At 38.8% G+C, this 21785-nt stretch overlaps 1 protein-coding gene across 10 annotated transcripts in view; it reads right to left on the bottom strand.

Moving 5' to 3' along the window:
• The window catches only part of GREB1L (GREB1 like retinoic acid receptor coactivator), a 133190-nt gene that overhangs the window by 29289 nt on the left and 82116 nt on the right, over window positions 1-21785 (bottom strand). For 4 of the 10 annotated variants that reach the window (XM_032123332.1, XM_032123340.1, XM_032123346.1 and 1 more), the window contains exons 7-17: window positions 21167-21289; window positions 17841-17978; window positions 15801-15938; window positions 15359-15478; window positions 13532-13669; window positions 11555-11740; window positions 5631-5957; window positions 4650-4778; window positions 3940-4074; window positions 1818-2015; window positions 856-1036 (exon numbers count right to left, since the gene is read on the bottom strand). In XM_032123332.1, the coding sequence (XP_031979223.1) occupies window positions 856-1036; window positions 1818-2015; window positions 3940-4074; window positions 4650-4778; window positions 5631-5957; window positions 11555-11740; window positions 13532-13669; window positions 15359-15478; window positions 15801-15938; window positions 17841-17978; window positions 21167-21289 (1813 nt within the window). Of the gene's footprint in view, window positions 1-855; window positions 1037-1817; window positions 2016-3939; window positions 4075-4649; window positions 4779-5630; window positions 5958-11554; window positions 11741-13531; window positions 13670-15358; window positions 15479-15800; window positions 15939-17840; window positions 17979-21166; window positions 21305-21785 lie in introns of all 10 variants that reach the window. The other 6 variants (XM_032123302.1, XM_032123310.1, XM_032123321.1 and 3 more) reach the window with 2 other exon arrangements.

Genomic DNA, 21785 nt, shown 5'->3' with positions numbered 1-21785 from the left:
GTAGAAATAATGTTGCTTTTGTCTATTTTCAGCTGTCCTTCAAGGAAAGTATTTTATTACAGAACCATAGAATGGTTTGGGTTGGAAGGGATCTTAAACACCATCTACTTCCAACCCCTCTGCCATGGACAGACACTTTTCATTATTTCTGATGTTGAAATGAATCCCACAACCTTACACACCATGCTTAGACCACATTAAGATTATTCTCCTTAGTTTATTCATGGAACAAGAGCAGAATAATCAGTTTTACTTATTTCTTTCTTCTTTCAAGGTGAAGTTTTTGATTCAGTGTGAAGAGATGTTTTTGCACATATGTACGTGTTGCGTTTAGACCTAAAGCTGACCAAATTCAATATAGCTGTTTTTTCAAACTCTTTTCTTACAGTAGCTATGGCATCTTTCACATGATGCAGACTTAAATGTCTGTAAGCTTTCTCATATCACAAACAACGTAATTATCAGGGATAAAAATATGAACTAAAGCACAATCAGCTTGTGAACATTGGAGACATTTGGGTTTGAGTACAGAAAAAGGAGACAAATAGGAAAAAAAGACAAGAAGAACAAAGAAAGTTGCAAAATTCAGCATTTTCCCCTCAATTTCAGCACCATAGCATGTAACCCTCAAAACAGTCCTGTTACGCATCTAAAAACCTTCACCTTCAGCTGAATCAGAATTAGTTAACAAATATCATGGGCAACTAAAAGATATTATTTCTGATTGTAAGGCACAAAATGCCTTAAAAATGCCTAGAGAAAGCAATAGGTGTCTAAGATGGTAAGCCTTTTGAAAAACCTAATGGAAAGATGCTGGGAGAGGATGGTTTTCCTTCAGCAGATTGAAGCAGCTACCTTGTTAAATCCACGTGGGCATTGTCATGAACCAGCACGAAGAGCGTGTAGGGGTTCTGCTTCACTCGCCTCATGAAAACTTCAAATTTAGTTTGGATCTCATTGTCCAACCGAACCACATACTTCTCAGCTCTCTGATATGCTGTTCCATTGTCTTCTAGGCCCAAGTCCACAAGCACACCTGTCAAAAAGAAGAATACAACAAAAATCTTTTCCTTTGAGTGCATCCAAAAATGGACGGTCATTGGGAAGTTGCGGCTTGTCCGCCAATGTCAGGACTTAGCCAAACCACTGACAGGCCCCAGTACAAAGATGATTATCCAAATGCAATTTCTCTCACAATGGAGGCAAAAATGTGCTTCTTGGTTTCTTGATTTCCTGCAAAAAGTGCCTGAAGACCTTTCAAAAACTTCTTACATTATCAAAAAGTGGGGGGAAAAAAAAATCAGGCTTCCACAAAGATTTCCAAAGCAGCACTCAATTGGCTGTGTTCCATGATCCCAGGCCAAACTTGCCCACATTAAGCTAATATGTTGTTTGAGTCAGAAAAAGTTATCCTGACCTTTCTTTTGCAAAAACCATTAATTTATATAAAATTGATTCTCACTAGTATCATATCATATTTTTCATGCTCTGCTTCAACATTTGTGTCAATACAACTAGTCTTTGTAAAGATGTATTGCTGTCATATTCATAAAGTAAGCATGGTGCAATCTATATGACTTTGAACGTCATTTGCATTAAAGAAGTGGGAATAAACTACTCTGAAGTGTGGGTCAATTATGTATTTTCCAGGGTCTTAATGATTTTGTAAAACTATTTTTAAAAAAAGTAAAATAAAACAAAAACCATGAGGACAAAAGATATGTTGGAGCAACTTACATTTCCCCTTATACCAGTAATGATGTAATCACACCACATACTCTGGTTTATCAGTCTGTTTCCCCTCCCCTCCCTTTTACCTGACTGTCGAATCCGTTGAAGGGTCTGCTGCACAAGGACTTCTGAACGGGGCACTATTACGATGAAGTCCACCTTACTGAAGTGGCCCAGATCCAGGCTCTGATTGCCACTGTCTGCTATAGCACAAACCTGGGACAAGAGCTTTCTGGCAACTGTGAGCTGTGGCTGGTAAATGTGGAAGGTATCAACATCCAAATCTAGAGTGTGTTTGTTTGAAAAAGAAAACAAAACACAACAAGAGACATGTTTACTTTCCCACCCCCCCAGTAAACATTACCCTCCAAACCGCCTACCCTCTATTACCAGGAAAAAAAATCACTCACCAGAACAAATCTCAACACTCTGGAGAGTTGGGTCCAGATCACAAATGCCAACTTTCTTTCTTTGATCAAAATGTGGTAATATATCAGATGACCTCAAGTACAGCACTGTCCATTTTTTAAAATGCCCTAAGTGTTTTAAGGATTTTTAACAGTGCAACCCAAGGAAACCTCAATGCCAGCACAGTGAAATGCGTTCTGTTAAATGAACCAACACATACATAATATGCATGCACGTATATATATAAAGATGTGCATGTGTACATAGATAAAAAGAGCAGAGAGAGAGAGGTACAGAGCTCTAATGTTCTCCTGAAACAGATTTATTGAGACTTTATAAACCTCTGTGTAACACTAAATGCAGAGAACTGATAGACTGACCAGAGCATTCATATTTCCTCAAAATAAAAAGCAGGTTCCATTTCAGTATTTCCATTAAGTAAATTCTATGTCCAACAACCCATGCTTCATTAACCACTGAGTATTTTCAACTTGCAGATTATCAGATTAAATCCTATAATGGTATTACAGTTTTTGTTTATGGCATTTTTTCTACTGTGTTGGTTTTATACAGGGACATGTTTGTGTGTGTGTGCACACACACGTGCTTATCTCCTGTCCAAATGTGCCTCAGTGTCCATTTCAGTAGATCTGCTATGGAAGAAAGGTCTCTCTCTCACTGCCTAGGAGACTTACTTCTTTATTTTTTTTATTCAGGCAGTTTCTCAATAGCTTCAACCACTGTACAGCCATATGTTAAAGACAAAATGATCTCAGAATAATTGTTTGAGAAAATATGAAGGTTTAAAAAAAAGCACACAGTAAGAAGACAAAAACCCCCAGAATCTAAAGATTATTCTCCCTTCAAATTAACCCCCTGAGGAAGCTCAAGACTTGGACTTGTACTCCTGAGGGTGCCAGAACAAAGTGCCTGGCAGCCCTTCTAGTTGGATCTCCCGATCCATGTGGAGACAATGAACCATTTTGCCTTCATTCAGATATAACACCAAACTGATGAATTTAAGTTAACTAAAATGAACTAAGAGCATACCTTTCATTCACAGAAAAAAGCTTTACCAGAGGTTGAATTTGCTTTGTTACTAGACCTGAAAGAATCTCAGTGTTCACAACAGCTCAATGTATCTTTTGTTGTTATTGTGATATGAAAGGGAAAGTATGTTTAGAACTCTGAATAGCTAAATAATTCTGGAAATTAGCAATTTTAGACAGGAAATCCTAGCTTATCTTTTGCACCTAAGCATCTTATCACATTATGCTGAATAAGACACATCTCAGATCAACAAATTACGGATTACACTTGCCAGGCACTTTCAGTCCAAGATCTTAAAACACATTCCCTAAAAGTTTAAGCCTCAGAGCACAAGTCTCTAATGCATATTACCAGACAGGAGGACACCTGAGGAAATCAGGAGAACACAATTCCCCTCTGCCTTAAACTCAAGGTTACATTCCTTTCCTCGGTGCAAAAAAGATGAGATGAATCCACGCTGCCAGTGTTACAAAGAAACATCTTCTCTGCTTGGCCTGATGCCTAACAGAAAATCACATGATTTAGCTTAGAAAATAGAAAAACATCAGGGGAAAAAAGTTGCTGAGGGTTATTACAGAGATTTTCTGTCTCAGAAACTGCTGTATTGCTACACTTAGCTGGCAGTATTAGTATTTTAAGGTTGGCACACTGACTGCAAATGTGTCCTCAGATTCTTCTGCGGTGTATGCATTTTGACATTTAAATTTGACATTTAACACTTATTCCGTATCTTGCATGTAAAAAAATTACCTGGTTCTTGTGTAGAAACCATGGCAATTGCCTCCTGAGATGACACACACTCACTAACATCTCCATTAAAAGGAATAATGACACTTTCCCCTCGCTGCTGTAGCATCTTCTCCAGCAGCTTGTCCAAATCATCACCTAGATAGGAATTAGCAACACCAAATTACCTGGAAACCATTTCAGACAAATGACATCAAATATTACATACACCCATGTTCTCACATAGCTGATGTCAAATCTGCACTGGGGCAAGGGGCTGGAGATACAGGGAAGAGAGAGAGGGAGAATACTTTTATCTACTGATTTACCAATTGGATTAATAAAAAATAAAAAGGAACCACAGTTGTATAATTTCAGCTCTGTGGCTTTACAGCTACTGGTGACATCTGATGATTACAAAGAAACACACCATAAAACAACCTCTAAAACCTTGCTGGAGGTGCAAACTAGAAAACATTTGTGTACTTATGAGTGCCCTGCCATTACATTTAACAGTGTTAAAAATGTTTTGCTGGAGGGTTATGAACTGCCACCGCACAGGTGAAGGAGACAAGCTCTCTTCCAGACACAAGGAATGGAGAGAAGAACAGAGTGCCTCTCAATGAAGAGAGCAGAGATGTATCCATGTGCATTTTAAGTGCTGAACAGGAGATACACCAACCCTGAAGACATGACTGTCTTTGCTAGAACTTCTGTTTCTTAGAATCACTTACCTAAAGATGTGTTCTTGAAATGCGATGCCAGGAAACTAACTTTCCCTGTGATGAGCTCATAACTGATCTCTTTTAAAAATTCACTGGTGGTGAGCATGCTCTCTGCAAGTGCCCGAGATTGATACTGACCTGGAGAAGGGAGGGGAAAAGAGTGAGAGCAAACCTTAGTACAGTTTACTGTCAACACAACCTTCACATCTTAGAAGTGTGTGGCACTCTAATCTTCAATCATGGATCTCCACTGCCTTTACCCAGTAGACAGGGAGAGCAGTCTCTCAAGTCTACTTCACTAGTGACTGGAGAATTAGTTGATATAACTAATTTTAGCAGGTTCTTTGCTATTGCATATCATTTTGCATACTTGCACGACAAATGATATTCAAAGCAAGTATTTGTACCTTAGATGAAACGGAGGATTCTGGGTAAATATGAAAAAGTAATTATCCCTAGTGTGTGGGAAAAGAGGTGAAAAAAGTAAAAAAATGGCATTACTGATTTATCTGCCTACAAAGGAAAGATGATTAGTCAAAGTTCATTTCCATCCAGACACACTCATTCACACAAAAACATCACAGCCAGTCACCAGTGCAGAATAAAAAGGATAAAAAGGAGGAAAAGCATGTTCTGATTTAAGCAGGTTGCAGAAGACTCTGCCACATAAAATATCGCAGTTGTTACATGAAACAAAGACAATCTAACTATTTTGCCACTGGGTCACTTCAAGATATTTTCTAAGGTAGTCATACAAACAGCAAAGTCTCAGGCCTCTCAAGAAGTAGTAATGACTAGCATAAAGATATTTTTCTAGATCCTCATGGACCTCAGTACTCCAAGTCTTGCTGAAGATACAGTAAACTGTGACACTGCAGTGCAACAATACAAAGGAGAATAAAAAGAACAAAAGGGATTTAAAAACTGGATCAATAACTCAAGAAAATTAATCTGGCTTTGCCATTTGAAGCAGTCTGCAAATATACTTACCTAGAACCACCACACAGAATTCATTTCCCCTAATCTTTGATGCACAAATGGCAACTACATAATCTGGAAGCTTTTGCTGATGTTTCATTTCATTGAGAGACCTCAAGGTCTCTGAGATGCCCTCTGCCAGGGAATTCTGGGTGACAACCACATGCACGAGGTCCCGGGACACACTAGCGATTAACCTGGCAAGCCAAGGGAGTTGACCTGGTGACACAGAGATACATTGTGCACTCATTTGCAAGGATCTCTCTCTCAGAGTGAACTCCTGCATAGCTTTCAACATGATCTGCTCAAATTCTTCCCTCAGGGGTATCTGGTCAGGACCTACAATGAAAACAAACAAACAGAAGAACAGTGTTTCATATAAAAATGTTATTGAACCAGGAACAATTACATGTCTGTCTTGATCTGACAAGCTCCTTCACCACATTTTTTAATATTTTAAAAAAACACTTGCTGCTCAGTGGATATCTACCCACATTGCTTATTCTTGCTTTTTCATTTTAGAAATCTTTCTCTTCCACCATCATGCTTTTTTTTCCCTCTAAACAATGAGGTATTCCATCTCACTCCTAGCTTTCCTACCTTCAGCAACTGGTGGGACAAACGAGGGAGTGGGAAAATATGTGCCTTTTGCCTGGAAGAGAAGGATTAAGCATGCAGCCATATGTTTTTGCAGCAGAAAACCAAAATGCTTATCCTTCTAGCCTAATCACAGCCATGCAGCTTGACAAAGCCTATTAAGTGCCCTTTGCTTTGCTTTTTCTCATCATGCATACTAATCAACCAAGCATGGATGCAAATAAACATTTCTAACCTCTTCCTTAGTTAATTAAATTAATTTAGCAAATCTGCAAGCATCTAACATAAATAAGAATATGCAACTTTAGATCTACATTTCCCCAGACTCCATAAACTGTACTGTCAACTTGAACTGGAAAACAGAAATATAAACCATCCTGTCTTAGCATCAGTCCTCCAACTGAACTTCAATTAACATTCTGTTCAGTTAGCTTTGTCTCATTGTCAAACATATTCAGGAACAGTTAACAAACATTCATGAACACAAAGTAACCATAGCTTATATTGCCAAGATCTCGTATCAGTGCCAAAGGAGGCAGCTTCACACTTCAGCAGCTTGCTTTTCTATGACAAAACAGGGGGGTTTAAATATCAGAGATATGTGAAATACTGGGTTTGGTTCTATGTTTTCTTTCCAGGCCAGGAAACAGAAAGGTTGTGTGAGAAACAGGGCATGGGTAAACAACCCACAGCACAGAATCTGTAAAAACTGCCACTTGTTGTCATTTTTGCCTTTTTGAGAAGTAACATATGGAAGGTGCCACCAGCCAATTACCTTAGAATGGTAAGACAACTATAGATTTGTAAGTGCAAGGCTGTTTTCATTTTTGATGCAAACTGAAAAATTCTGATGAGTCAAATTTAACACAGCATGGGCATAATTCTCTCTTCTTAGAGTTCTCTTTTGGAAATGCATTTTCTTTTCCCTTCTAAGAAAGCATCACGCATTCTAGGTCCTTGAAGATCTCAGAATTAAAAAAAACCCCTAGACATTTATCAGTAGAGAAGAATGTTCCTCTGCAGAAATAAAGTTTACCTAACATATATCAACCTGTGAAAATGATGCTACCCACTAAGAGAAATAAAAGCAAACTTTTCCTGACTGAGGGAGGCTACTTAGGAGACAAGCTCTTAACACAAGGGTCATCATGAATCCAAGAAGATTAAAATAATTGTACAAATAGAAGGGCAGATTCTCAGTATGAGAATACACAGAATTTCAGTCAGATTACTTGTAAGAAAGTATGGCAGTCTTCCTTCACAACTATCCAGAAAAATAATGGAACTAATATCAGATGAGATGTAAGACAAAGGGATAGATATTGATTTTAATTGTGAACCATTTCCTAAAAGAATATGTCTATGTTAAAAGGGAATATATGGAAGCTTCTCTACAGAAATGAGCATGCAAATGATCATCTCGACTTCAAAAACAAAACTGCAAAATAAGCAATATCATAAAATATTAATATATGAGTTACATCTAGTTGGTGTCCAGTCAAAAGTGGTGTTCCCCAGGGCTCAGTGTTTGGGCCAGTCTGTTTAATATCTATACTGATGATATGGACAAGGGGATTGAGTGAGATTGGCTCAGTTGGTTAGAGCATGGTGCTAATAATGCCAAGGTAGTAGGTTCAAACTCCATATGGGCCATTCCCATAAGAGTTGGACTCGATGATCCTTATGGGTTCCTTTCAATTCAGAATACTCTGTGATTCTGTATGAGAGCCCCCTTAGGCAGTTTGAAGGTGACAGAAGGCAGGAAGGCTCTGCAGAGGGATCTGGACAGGCTGGATCAATGGGCAGAGGACAATGGTATGAGGTTCAACAAAACCAAGTGCCATGTCCTGCCCTTGGGTCACAACAACCCCATGCAGTGCTCCAGGCTTGGGAAGAGTGGCTGGAAGGCTGCCTGGTGGAAAAGCACCTGGGGGTGTGGTTGATGGCTGGCTGAACATGATCCAGTATGTGCCCAGGTGGCCAAGAAGGCCAATGCCTGGCTTGCACCAGAAATAGTGTGGCCAGCAGAACCAGGGCAAGATCATCCCCCTGTACTCAGCAACTGGTGAGGCCACACCTCGAGTGCTGTGTCCAGTTCCAGGCCCCTCACTACAAGAAGGACACTGAGGTGCTGGAGCATGTCCAGGGAAGGGCAATGGAGCTGGGAAAGGGTCTGGAAGTCTTATCGGAAATGGGAGCTGGGGTTGTTTAGCCTGGAGAAAAGGAGGCTTGGGAGGACCTCATTGCTCTCTACAATTGCCTGAAAGGAGGGTGTAGCCAGGTGGGAATTGGTCTCTTCTCTCAGGTAACAAGTGACAGGACAGATGTAAATGGCCTCAAGTTGTGCCAGGGGAGGTTCAGATTGGATATTAGGATAAATTTCTTCACCAAAAGGGTGGTTAGGCATTGGAATAGGCTGCCCAGGGAAGTGGTGTATTCAGCATACCTGAAGGCATTCAAAAGACACCAGGATGGGGCAGTTGGGGATATAGTTTAGTAGTGAACCTCGCAGTGCTGGGTTAATGATTGGACTCACTGATCTTAAAGGTTTTTTCAACCTAAATGATTCTATGCTGCTGTGATTTTATTCTATTATTCTGAACAGTTTAAGTCAACATATTCAAATGTCATCCACTTCTGGATGACACTCATTTCTGGGTAGACAAACTTCGGGGTGCATCCCACAGAGAATACTTCTCCAACCATCTAAGACAGGAGAATTGCTGGAATAAGCTCTTGCTTTGAGCTTTTGACCATCCCTTCCACTCAAGACAAAGCCTTGCTCTTGCCTTGAGTCTGGATGTGCATTTGGATATTAAAACTACAAAACACCTCTGGGTGTCACAGCATACAACATATATGGTCAAAATGATTCAAATATACCACAGCAAGAGAGAAGGGAGATGATTTCAGAATTCTAAACAGGTGGTATAACAAAGGGTCCAGAAATCTCCTTCAACCAGAACACAGACCACCTCAGCACTGCACAGGCTGAGATTGTGTTTGTAGAAATGGCAGTGCAATTGTAAAAAGCTGACAATTGCAGATGGTGGAATGTAACCCATACTGCAAATATGGGCATTCTGATGTATAAAAACAAAGCTTGAGAATACCTCACCATGAATGTTGCCAAAGATAACAAATGTGAAATCTGAGTAAGTCCAGGAGGCAGACTAAAAAAAGCCCACTAAAATCAAACACATTCCTGTATCTTTTTTTACTTATTCCTTTATCACAGTCAGTGGAATTTATTTATAGCAACGCTACGGTTCGCAATCCCAGGTTTAACTATGTATAGTCTTCATAGAAGATTTAAAGCATCAGAAATGCATTTGGTTTTTTTGCTTTGATTTGTAATATCATCATGAGTTGCTCAGCTGACTTCTGAAAACACAACAGCATCATCCTACAATTAATGTCATAATTTTACAAGAAAACTGATAGGAATTCTCAGCTATATCCTTTTTTTTTTTTTCAAAAAAGGAGCGTTTCCATAGATAATATTCTTATCATCTGTGATCACAGTCATCTGGAAATATATTTTGTACAAGTAGTGAGATCTGAAAAAAATTAGGCAAGACTCTGTCTTTCATGCTTTTATCTTTGCCTTTATCTTACTCTTTTGCAATATACTCTGGAGAAAAGAAAAACGTTTCAGTCCTACTTTCTCAAGAAAAAAATTAGGCTTACATGAATAAATTGTTAATTTATATGTGCATTTGTCTCTTCTTGTCAAACACTTTTGAAGCTGGCTGCCCTCCCATCATCTTTAATCTGCTTTGATTTAACAAAATGGGACAAAGGCTACAGTTCAGTGCAGCTGTCACAATTCCAACAGTTTTAAGTTTACAACAATATTCAAACCAGCAACATGTTTTGATCCTCTCCTCTACAGAATGTTTTTACTTTTCTCCTCATTAGGCTCTTTCATCTTACAGTGCTGACACCTGTCTCCACATAAGGTCAAATAGGAAACTATTCAGCATTGCACAGCTAAGAACAAAAGCCAAACTAAACACCTGCTAATAAGGGAACTGCTTTACGCTGAAGGCACAGTGCTTGATAAACACAGTTCAGCTACAGAAGCTTTGCATGAAGCCTCCTCTAGTTTGCAGCAAGTATGGACCTGCTGCATCCATCTAAAGTTAGACTTGCTCATAGAGTGTGATTCACTGACTCACAAGCTTCAGTAAATAGTTTCTTTTTAATTAATTGGAAATGCTGTTATCAGCTGGCTACAAATTTGCGAACTTCCTCTATCAATCCAGAACCGTGTGAAGCACATGGTTTTAACATGCAGACTCTACAAACTTCCCAATAAATGTCAAACAACAAATTTAAGCCCACGGAAAGAAGGTAACAGAAAAACATCCTGTAAAAAATTAAGAAACCCTCTGTCAGCTCAAACAAGGCATCCAATGGACTACTGAGGCAGAGAATGATAAATAAAGCTAACAGGTCACTTAGAGAGTAAATGGTTTGCTGCAGTTCTGTAAGAGACAGGAAGGAAAGTGCAAGCACTCAGGGGTGAAACCTGCAAGGAGCACATTTGCTCCCCAAATTGTAAGGTTATCAGCAGTTGTGCTGCTTTTGGAACACCTGCATATTTCATACCATTATGTATTACAGATGCACTGTGCTCTTCCCAAAAGTAACTTCACATTCCTGTATGGTAAGTAGCATGTTTTCAAATACAAAAGTTAGGGTGAGACTGCCATGGAAGTTTCCCAACACTATCCCTCCATTATTAACTTCTAAAACCTTGCTGTTACGACTGCTCTTTTTACTCTAAGGTAGGGAAAATTACTGGACCTGCAATAAGAGGAAAAAAAAATGTGGCTTGCTTGTTTGCCCTCAAACTTGCAAAAAGTCCATTTAAAAACATTTACAAGAATGAGATATTCACTGAATCACTTGCCTTAGTCTGAATAACAAATGTGGTTTTCATGTAAACAGTGCTGTCACCAAAACAATGACAACCATCACACATCTGCCAGCGTTTGCCACAAAACTGAATAAAACAGACCGAGTGTCCTTAGAAAGGGCTGTGATAACTGATGGTTTGATACCCTAAGCAAATGAGTTATCTGCATTGCAAATCCATTTCACAAAGGTGACCTGGTCAATCCCCATATGGAGAGCAGAAGCAGTATCAGCCTTCAAATTCACTTCTTCCGTTTCAGGAACGAAGTGGCGAAGTCACACACACTAGATGGAGCCACTTGCCTCTTCCAGCCACAAAAGTAGCCAGAAAACTGGCCCTAAAAGGGACATAAAGAAGGTATGGAGAAAAAAGGACAGTCACAAATAAAACCAAGTGCTTATGACAAATTGCTTACCTAGTTGGACAAGATATTGAATAGTTAGAAGTATCATGTTCTCCACACTTAGCAGCTGACTGCTGGACAAACCCAAGAGATCCAAGTCCTTGTTTTCCAGCTGAGGAATCTTGTAGCAGTTCACCAGCAAGGGACTTACAACAATATCACCAACATTTCCATAGAAATAAGGTAAAGTGCCGTAGCCTATGATAAAAGAAACAAAACCCCCCAATAAATTCACAAAATTTGCCATTACATGGAATCTTGTACAATGATACATTTCCAAACTTCTTCTTAAAGCTGTCTGGCAAAATACATTGCATCAATGACTGGTTTTGGCATCACAATTGCTTAAAAAATAAATGATAGGCCAGGGATCCTCTGCTGTGCTTTATAACAAGTGATCACATACATTTGCAAGAACTATCACTAACTGCATGCCAGCAGCATAATAATTATTGTTATCCAAATACAGATGAGAATATTATCTATTTGGACCTTAGCCTGACCCTTAAATACAGATCCTCTATAATATAGTGTACAAAGAAGAAAAATCAATGAAAGTAAAAGTACATTAATCTTAACATTATAAAAGCAGCATTAAGTCACGTTAACATTGATTCAGCTGCTGTGGTATTGCTGTGATTGATTTCACTTTTTTGCCACCTTTCCATTCAGTTTTCATAAACAAGTAAAATAAACATCAACAACTAAATATGCTATTCTGTAAGGTAAAGCACATGAGCACAGGCTAACTCCTCTTTTCCTTCAGAATGTTTTTCGTTTCAAAAAAAACCATTTCCACAGAGATTTTGCCAAATCCATCCTTCTGGGTACATCTGGTTCTGTACTATTAATAGGACGCTGTTTCTCAGGGCCACTAACATTTAGCCTGACTGAGGACTTAATGGCAGCTCTCCAAGAGCCTAAGGGCTGCATTCAATTTGCACTTAAGCTGATGGCTGTAGGCACCCTCATCTTTAATAAGGAAGTGTTTCTCTGAAAACCATTAGAGCACCATGCTAGAGCTTTATAATCGGCTTCCAGAAAACACCAAGCAAAACAAACCAGAAGCGTAACCCTATCCTTGACAGATTTACTGGTGTAGATGGCCCTGCTAATTCTCCAGGAATTGTGTGCATTAAAATTATCTGTGCAAGTGAGGACTTGGAGAACTTCTCCATTTCTCCAGGAATGGTAAATTATTTCATGGACTGTACTGATAGGCATGTTCTGTTGACACTGAAGCTACTTTATATGACCATCTACACTACATTGGACCTAAAGGAAGTTTAGAGTCAAAAAAAATCACTCATTGAAATTTCGGCAGCATTAGCTGACCCATCTTTTTTTACACAGTATGCCCAAATAGCTCAGGTTGAAAAGAATATTCACATTGAAAGTCATACTCTTTAAGTAAAAGCATTGTCTTTCTAAGGGTTAACAATGTACTTTATACAGCTAAAGGATTTTAAAAGCCTGAAGCCTGATCTGTTATCTCAATTGCTTACAAGAACTATGGACTATAAATGACAAAAAGTTAGCATGATTTACTTCTGTTTAGTCAGTACAAATCAATTTTCTGGTTCTCATGTAGAATTCTGGGGCTTCAAGATCTGAACTATAAATCCTGCAGGAAACATTTGCTTAGTTTATAGTTTATACCGGAAAGCTATTTTCATTACTTGGAAATATTTCTCTTCTTGGGTTTTACAAAAATCTTATTTGTATAAAACTTAGATTTGGCCAGTGGTTCTGCATAAATCTGACCTAGTGGTGACCTCTTTGCAAATCAGGTTCTCCAAAAATTGCCTGACTCTTAGTTTTAAATATTGAGCAACTAAGGGAAACTATCTGTGACAAACCAACTTTGTATTGTACTGAACCAGTACAATACTGTTGCCAGAACCAACAAAAATAAATAAAACCCCCTTTCTCCTGGGGAGCATGGAGTAGTATAAAATGCAGCATTTGATTCCCCAGTGTAAGACTTACCTATCAGAATCACTGGTCTGACTCCCGAGTTATTCAGCAGGTTTTCAGGAACTATTACAGTCTCCCCTGCTGGGATGGGTTGAGGCTGTAAAATTCCAGTTAACATGGATTGAGGAACTGGGACTGACAAAAGAGGCTCTATAAAATAAAGAGAAACTTCCATTACTAAAAAGGCTCATACTGTGATTTGGCCTTATGAACAAATAAGAAAAAAATTACTGCAAATCACTAACTGTAATAAAATTCAAAAGGTCTCTGCATTTCCTGCTATAGTTTTAAGTAATTTAAATGAAGAGCCTGTATCCTCCTGTAGCCCCACCCCTAAAATAAAACTTTTTCTGACCACTGTATTGTTGGTGAGAATGAGAGAGCAAAACACAGGTTTGAATATGCATCTTTAAACAAAGCCAAGTACTAAGCCAAAAGGCCACCCCTCAATACTGCCTCTCAATACAAGAGAACAAACTGCTTCAACCTACAGTATATGTAGATAAGAAAAATAAAAGCAGGCCAAAATCTCAAAGCTGCCCTTAGATAGTTACTACAATGATAAAAAGCAGGCTTTACTCATGAAAGAGCATGAGCAGCTTTCATAAGTAAAGGAAACCAAGTGTAAGAATTTTGTAATCTGTAATCAGGTTTCAGAGTAAGGCCTGCTTCACAAGTTTCTTAGGCTTCATTTGGTGGTTTTCAACCACTTTTTCAAACCATGCCATCAAAAGAAAAACATCAAAGGCAGGATGAATGAATGCATATGTTTTACCAGGAAAAACTGTTTATCCAACAGAAAAAAGTACTACCAAAGACTCATAGAAAATGGAGTACACAACAGAGGTAGCAGATTAGTGGAGACAAACTCAACAAAAAGGGGAGATTGCCTTATATCATGTCTCTTCAGCAGATTTCTGAAGATAGAAACTGACAAAAGCTGCAATTTGTGTTGTTCAGGTAAGCAGGCCTGCACTACCACCTAACCCTTCCTCCTGTGATGAATATCTCTGAAAATAATTTCAAAACATCTCCATACCAAGCCCTCAAAAGCAGAGTTAAAAATACATTGTGCATGTTGACATGGCTTTTTTCATCCCTTGGATGCTTATTCACTCACTCCATAGAGAGAAGAGTAAGTTACTGCTTTACAAAATATACTTAATCTCACAACTGAAAAGTACTCATATAGTGAACAGTTTTATTAACAGTTATAATACAGAGGTATCCACATGGATATTGGTGAGTACTCATAAGGAATTCTATGTCATGATATTAAGCTCCTACAGCTTTTCCATGCACAGCTAATGTTTGGTCTCACTGTCTGATTTTAACTGAAGATGACATGGTGGTTATCAGTGTCCTTTGTTAGGCCAAAATTATATAAAGCTGTTTTTCCCATGAAGAAACAGAGTGTACAGTTTCTGTATCAACCCATACCAGACTGAGACACAAAAGTCAAGGTGAAGGCTAATGAAAATCCTTTAAGTATATTCATATATCCATACACCTGCACAATTTTGGAACAACTGAGTTACAGTTGGGAGACTGTGGATTTCTTTTAGCTTTATATTTTTAGTAATATTACTTGCAACTTCCTTTCCTCTCTCTCCCACAGTAGTTTTACTTTCCATGTCACATCTTAGATTACAACAACAAGGACCAGGTAATCATGTGTGCTTCTCTGGGGCACCTGAAAAACTCTCCATGGTGTTCTTAAAGACTTCGACAAGATCAGTTATGTTTGCTGTGTACCACGTAAGAGGTGCAGCACAGGGCTGCTGGGCTTTCTGAGTTCACACTTAAACAAAAAACTTCTTGGTAACATTCAAGCTTTACCTGTTCTTGTCGAAGGCCGGATTGCAGGAACAGGTACTGCTAAACCAGGAGGCGGGACTGGGGACCCAGGAGACCATCCTCGGTGACGTTTCTTCGGTGGTCCAGAACTGGACATAGATGCTGGAAGGAAAGGAAAATGTAATTCTAAACCCTGTCCTCCCAGATGACCAAATTCCAGCCCACAGTCCATTTCCCACTGGTGTTGAGTGGTCATCACAGAGCACCAGAGCCTCATACCTAGATTTACATGAAACCAGACTATGATGTGAAAAATATTGTTACCTGTGTTAAGCATTATCATTAGTGGTCATGCCGAAAAGCAAATGGATCTGTAAAGACTGAATGGTAGGAACAGCTACGATCAGAAGAAGAACAAAATCACAAATTTCAAGCTCAACATCCCACGCAGCTTAGAATAAAAGAACAGAGAAGTTTTCTTTACCTTGGTCTCCAGCTGCACAGCCAGGACTTGGAGATGTCGAGTGAGGCACTGGCCGAGAGACTGTAGAACTCAATGCGTTATTTCTTCCTCCATTAGCGTTTCCATTAGCAACATCCGTGGCACGCAGTGAAAGAGGAGCTGAGTATAATAAAATACAGAGTGTGTAGCTTTAGACAATCTTGAAAATAACAAACAAAATAATACAGCCAAACACAGACATAAAAGAACAGGGCAAGATGCATCACTGAAAAAAACCATACTCCAGAGAAAGCATGAAATGTACTCAGCAGAGAAACATTTGGGCACAGATTGAAAAATCTGAGCCTTGAAAAAGGGTGTCCAGATTTCAAGGTGGGGAGAGATAGGTGGAAGAAAAAAAAAACAAAAAAAGCCCCACCAACGTACAATATAAAATTACACAAACACAAAACTATTGGGAATTTGTGACACATTTTTTTACACAGTGAAATCTTTTTTGAAACAGACATCGTGAATTCAGTTTGTAAACATTTCTAAGCCGCTTGTGTGTATCTACATAATTTTCCCCCAGTCATCCATATGCCGTGCACAGTAATTCACTACAGGGCTCTCATCTAAAGCCTTAGCAAAGGACACTGGGCAGGGGACGACAGGGCAGTTTGCTGCAAAGTGTACATGGCCTGAACATTACTGAGGCAAACCATGCTTAATTTTGCTACCTCTGCCTAGGGTGATCCTCCAGTCCCAGCAAGCCTGACACTCTAGCACGACCTGCTGTATCCAAGCCACAAAACTAAAGTACAACAACAGATGATCACAAGAAGTTACCACCACTTGTCTGAACTCATTCTCATTCTTTTTCAGAACCCAGTTTTTGCAGAATGAAAAAAAAATGGCATAAACTGCACAGAGCCAGTGGAAACTACAGCTCCTTGCTGATATCGGCCAGCTCCACAAGGATGTAGCTCCCAGGAACATATTCCAGGAGCAACACCAGGACATGATGCAGCAGCTTGCTGATGGCAGCTGCAACAGGAAGTGTTAGAGATGCGGGTATTTGGCTTAAAACAGTGCTACTCTCCAGCTGCAGACATCCAAATAAATTCTGACACAAAACTCTCTGGTTGCCAATTACGAAACATGAGTAACCTCACTTGCCCATTGTTAGCTCCCCATTTGTACTCTGAGTCAACAATTTCATATGGACATATATGGTGGACATGGGTCAGTTACAGAAGTGGTTGAAAAGCTGGGAAGAAATAAAATCACACAAGTATGGAGGGGGAAAGGGTATTTTACACACATAACTGTTAATGATTTATTAGATACAGCATAATATTATGTACCATAACAGTATATATTGTATTAAATAGCAGATGTAATACATCATGTATAAAGTGTAATACTCATGTGCATATACAAACCAAATAAATGGATATATTTTCTTATTCAAGCATACTGTCCTGCAATAAGTGTGATGCTATTTTTTTATTATTGCTTAAAGACTAAAGTAAAAAACAATCACATTATCACAACAGAGTGTCAGTGAGAGACTTAGATGTCGCAGTTGAGGGTTATAATTTATTAAACACACAATACAGAAATAAGCAATTAAAACACCAGAGATATTAAAACTCCTTTAAATTAGACTAAATTCCATTAAATTTATGTTGAGGAACTATAACTGTCAGAAATGCAGAACTACACACAGCTCTCAATTACTGAGGCAGGAATCAGTGTGATATCAAGAGGTGACATTTATGCTCTCTTACATATCTTAGGAAGTGCAGAGAGAGATATCACATACACTCCTACCAGTATGTTAAGTCTGAAAGCCAAGGTGAGACTGAAGCTTGGGGACAGTAACAACTGTAAAAATTTCTGTGCCAAAGACTGCAAGAATATGAGAGTTCTGGAGAATGCTAGTGAATGTTTCCCTTTCCCTTTTCCACCAAAAAAATTACACTCTCTTTTCTTGGCTCTTAAGCTGATGATTCCCTGATGATTCCCTGATGATTCCCTGATGATGGCTCTCAGGTGCTTTGGAAAGCAAAGCCATACCTGCAGCAAATGCCTTTCCTACGAGCTGTACTGACAGAGCCAGAGGTTTCACCACGTTCTTGGTCCGGGATGGGTCTTGTGTTCCACTTAAGTTAACAGCAGCAGCAGATGATTTTGCTGGACTGAATATTGAAGAATCTGAGAATACAAGTTGTTTAATTAATGATTAAAAATTATATATATATGTAATTTTTATTATATACACATTTATCTAAACTCACCTATGCACAAATTGCTAACAATTTTTTTACACTCCTAAGAAATTACCATGTATCTTTCAGGAGGTATAACAAACGTTTTACTGGGCTTTTCTATTTCTTACAATCTACTGAATCCATGAATGATCTCTTCCACAATATTTTGCACTCACACACACATTAAAAAAAACATTTTAACCGTAGAAAGGGCTATCTCACTGCTCCTCAAAATAGCTTCATAGGATAGGCAAGTAAACACAATTATCTCATGGTTCACATGAGGAAGCTAAGACAAAGAGCTTATGTAACTTGCAGAGAGCAAGCATAGGGAATAAGCACTGGAATAAGTTGCCTAAAGAGGTTGTGGAATCTCCATCACCTGAGATTTTCAACAACAAGCCACTGAATCTCTGTCAGACACAGCTGAGCTTGACTAAGGGCAGAAAGAAAACGAACCCAAAAACATAGCCTCCTTACAGCACTACTGTCTATAAAACTATAAAAAGCATATACCCATTTATAAATCAGGGTAAAAAATTAAGGATGTTTGAGCCCAAACTCTTTGCATGAATTAACAAACTTCTTAGAGCACTTTACCAAGGCTAAAAATTATAAATCTTATTTTATAGAAGGATAAACTGAAGAACAAACAAATTTTAATATTTGCCCAGTATAAAACTGATTCCAAACCTCTAAGCATGTTAAGTCCCTTTAACATCAGGCATTTCATAGCTATAATTTACTTCAAGAAAAATTTGGCATTTGGATGCTGATACACTGGCAAATCCAAATTCTTATAACCAGAGTGAAAGAACATTAACTCAGCATCTGTCCAGAAAGTAGTTTGCAAGAAGTAGGCAAAGTAGGGTAAGTTCACCTACAGATGCCCTAGTAAAACAGCCAGCTAAAGAAAACAGAAGACAAAGACCACCTTGATCTGCCAAACATATTCACCCTCAGGCCACACACCATTTGGTGAAGGAGGGTGGGAGGAAGCTCTGCTTTGCCAGACAGAGTAACTGACATGAGGAACAAACACAGAAGCCTCTGCTGCTGCTGCCTCATCAGAAAACCTTGTCCATGTTCACAAGAAATAGGCTGAATGGCTAACAAAATACACCACCAGGTCAGGGCCTTTGGAGGGAGATGCTGGTCTGTCATTATATATGGTGTAGCAAATATGTAGTGTTAAAGGTTTCATCAAAGTAAACTGTCCAGAAGCTTTGGGTATTTTTTTTCCTCCCCATCTCTAGTTCTAATACATTTTCTTGAAATTTTATCTGTGAATGTGGATGTGGCTGGTATATGTTTAAACACCACACTAAGCAGGACTTGTTGTTATTAACATACCAGTTATTAAAATTCTTTATTTTTCTCTTGTAAAGCCTTGTTTCTAGCTGCTTAACACCTGAATTGAACTTTCCCCTCTCGAGTGTCTGCCTAAAACCGAATTTTTGATACTGTATGCCCACAATTACCTACATGTATCTTACAGAACTCAGAGACTGAACTGCTCACCAGAAATAGTTACACTACTTTTAAAGGGAAAAAAGGGTATGAGTTGATGATGTACTGAAAACAATTTCAGAAAACAACCTGCTAATAAGTAGTCCTGTTTTAAAACAACCGAGAAGCAAACACCAGTAGAAAGAGCTATGCAAAATCTAGAAGAGAAAAAGTCAGAAAAGCTCTCCATCATAGGTGACACATGTCAGAATTTATGCCACTGAATAAAAGGTGCTTTCCCCCCTTCTCCCAGTCACAGGGGATTCATGTGTATGTATGTGGCATTATCTTCACTAGAAGATAACAGCAGAAGGAGATGAAAAGGTTTTGACAAGCCTGACCTAGGAGTACAAACAGTGACACACAGAAACACCAAGCAGACTGAAAATGGCAGGGAGTGATAAGGAGAAAGCCATATATGAAAGGTGTATCTATTAACTTGGCAGATACAATAGAAGACAAAGCTGTGTAAATATTAGAATTCTTGTTGTTCCAAATAAATAGGTTCTCATGCATCTGCACAGTTCTCATGCCTGAATCTGGAAGCCAAGGGATCATGCAATGAAATGTAGATGTGTTTAAACCACTCTGTCATTAATTCTACCCAAAGCCTAAAGCATTTAGCTTCTTCGACAGGGACAGGGACAACCACCTGAGGGAAGTGCCTCTGAACATACTAATCAGTGACTACAATTTCATATGAATGTCTGTGTTCAGCTTTTGTTTGTTACTCCTTTTAACAAACTTTCTAAGTGGAAAAAGTATTTTAACCATCTTGCTTTATATCTGCATTTCATATTCCTCTAAAGAAATAAATGCTTTCAGACATTCATAGCAATAACAACAATTAACAGGCCATTTTCTCCTGTTTTTAATTTTTCAAGAAATAGCAGAACAGACACAAAAACATACAACAGCATAGATTCAGTTGCAATAAAGCAATGAGGAAAAAAGCTCAAACAAAAGCACTTTGTCTACTTGCAGTAAATAAATAAATACATGAAATTAAGATGCTCTTCTTTGTCAGTCAATGTCTATCTGATTTTTATAGTTTCTCCTTATTTAAGTGTAACATTAATAGCTTTCTAAAATAGTTGTGAGACACCTGTTAGCTCACAAAACACAAACCCACTGTATGCATATGGGGAAATTGCTATATTAAGTACACCTTTGTGTGCAATAAAATTTAAATAAATAAGGAAATAAGCAAGTAAATAAAATCAAATCTGGTCCCTCTCCCTAAAAGGAGATTATTTTCCTTTTTAAGACAAATAGCCTAGTTTATATACTAAGTAAACACTTCCCTATAAATGTGTAATTGAAGTTTTTTGAGATTCACAAAAAAAATTAACAAAACAAAGACAGGGAGGCACAGAATCAAATAAATTAATAAAAAAATCATTTAATACTTTAAAATCAATTGTTGTTTTGAGACTAATCTGACCTTCAGCCTCACCTGGGTCTTAACCTTTGCCAAAGCAAATTTTGAAAGGCATCCTCTCCAGTGTAATCTATACATGGCTCAAGGTAAATACCCAGTTGTTTACAGCATCCCTGACCCACCAGTGTCTGAGGTAACTTACCACCCCCAATGGTTATCTTTACAGCACTTTCAGCTCCTACCTGTCTGAGTGAACCCTGATTTGTATCCATTAGCTGATCCACCCTCTGGGGTCGTGGACGGTGACACCGAAGGATTTGGTTTAGCAGAGAGGCTAGCAGCAGATGATTGCCTGCTTCTACATTCTGCAAACGAAGCAGCTACAGTACATATTAACAGGGCCTGCCTTCCAGCAGCAAAGTTCAGCAACGCAGTGGTGAAAGGTGACAAAATGTTGAGAGCATACACAGAGCACGTACAACAAACAGCGGCAAATGGCAGCATTCAACGAAAATAGGGATTCACAGTTTAGTCAACTTTGTCTTCTAATTAAGAAAACCTCCCTTGGGGCCACTCAGAGGGCCAGGCAAATACAGACCAGATGCTGCAAAATGGCAAGAGCCCTCAGATCGCAGCTTCCAAGAGACTTGAAGGTATTGGACATGTCCCACAAAACACTCAGTGACTTCTGTGGCACAACCTGTACACAAACTGTCATATGCTGCCCTTTAAAAGGAGAAATTGTGCTGAAACCCAGATTCTTAATATGCCTCCACAAACCTTCAGGGAGATCTCAGCACTATGAGTGTCTGTCTAGATGAAAATTGAGTTGAGGGAGGAGAAAAGCACACATTAATCCAT

Source organism: Corvus moneduloides, chromosome 1, assembly GCF_009650955.1.
Source record: "Corvus moneduloides isolate bCorMon1 chromosome 1, bCorMon1.pri, whole genome shotgun sequence".
Classification (NCBI taxonomy): Eukaryota; Metazoa; Chordata; class Aves; order Passeriformes; family Corvidae; genus Corvus; species Corvus moneduloides.
The sequence above is the reverse complement of the archived record's forward strand: the minus strand, read 5'-3'. Positions and strand labels throughout refer to the sequence as shown.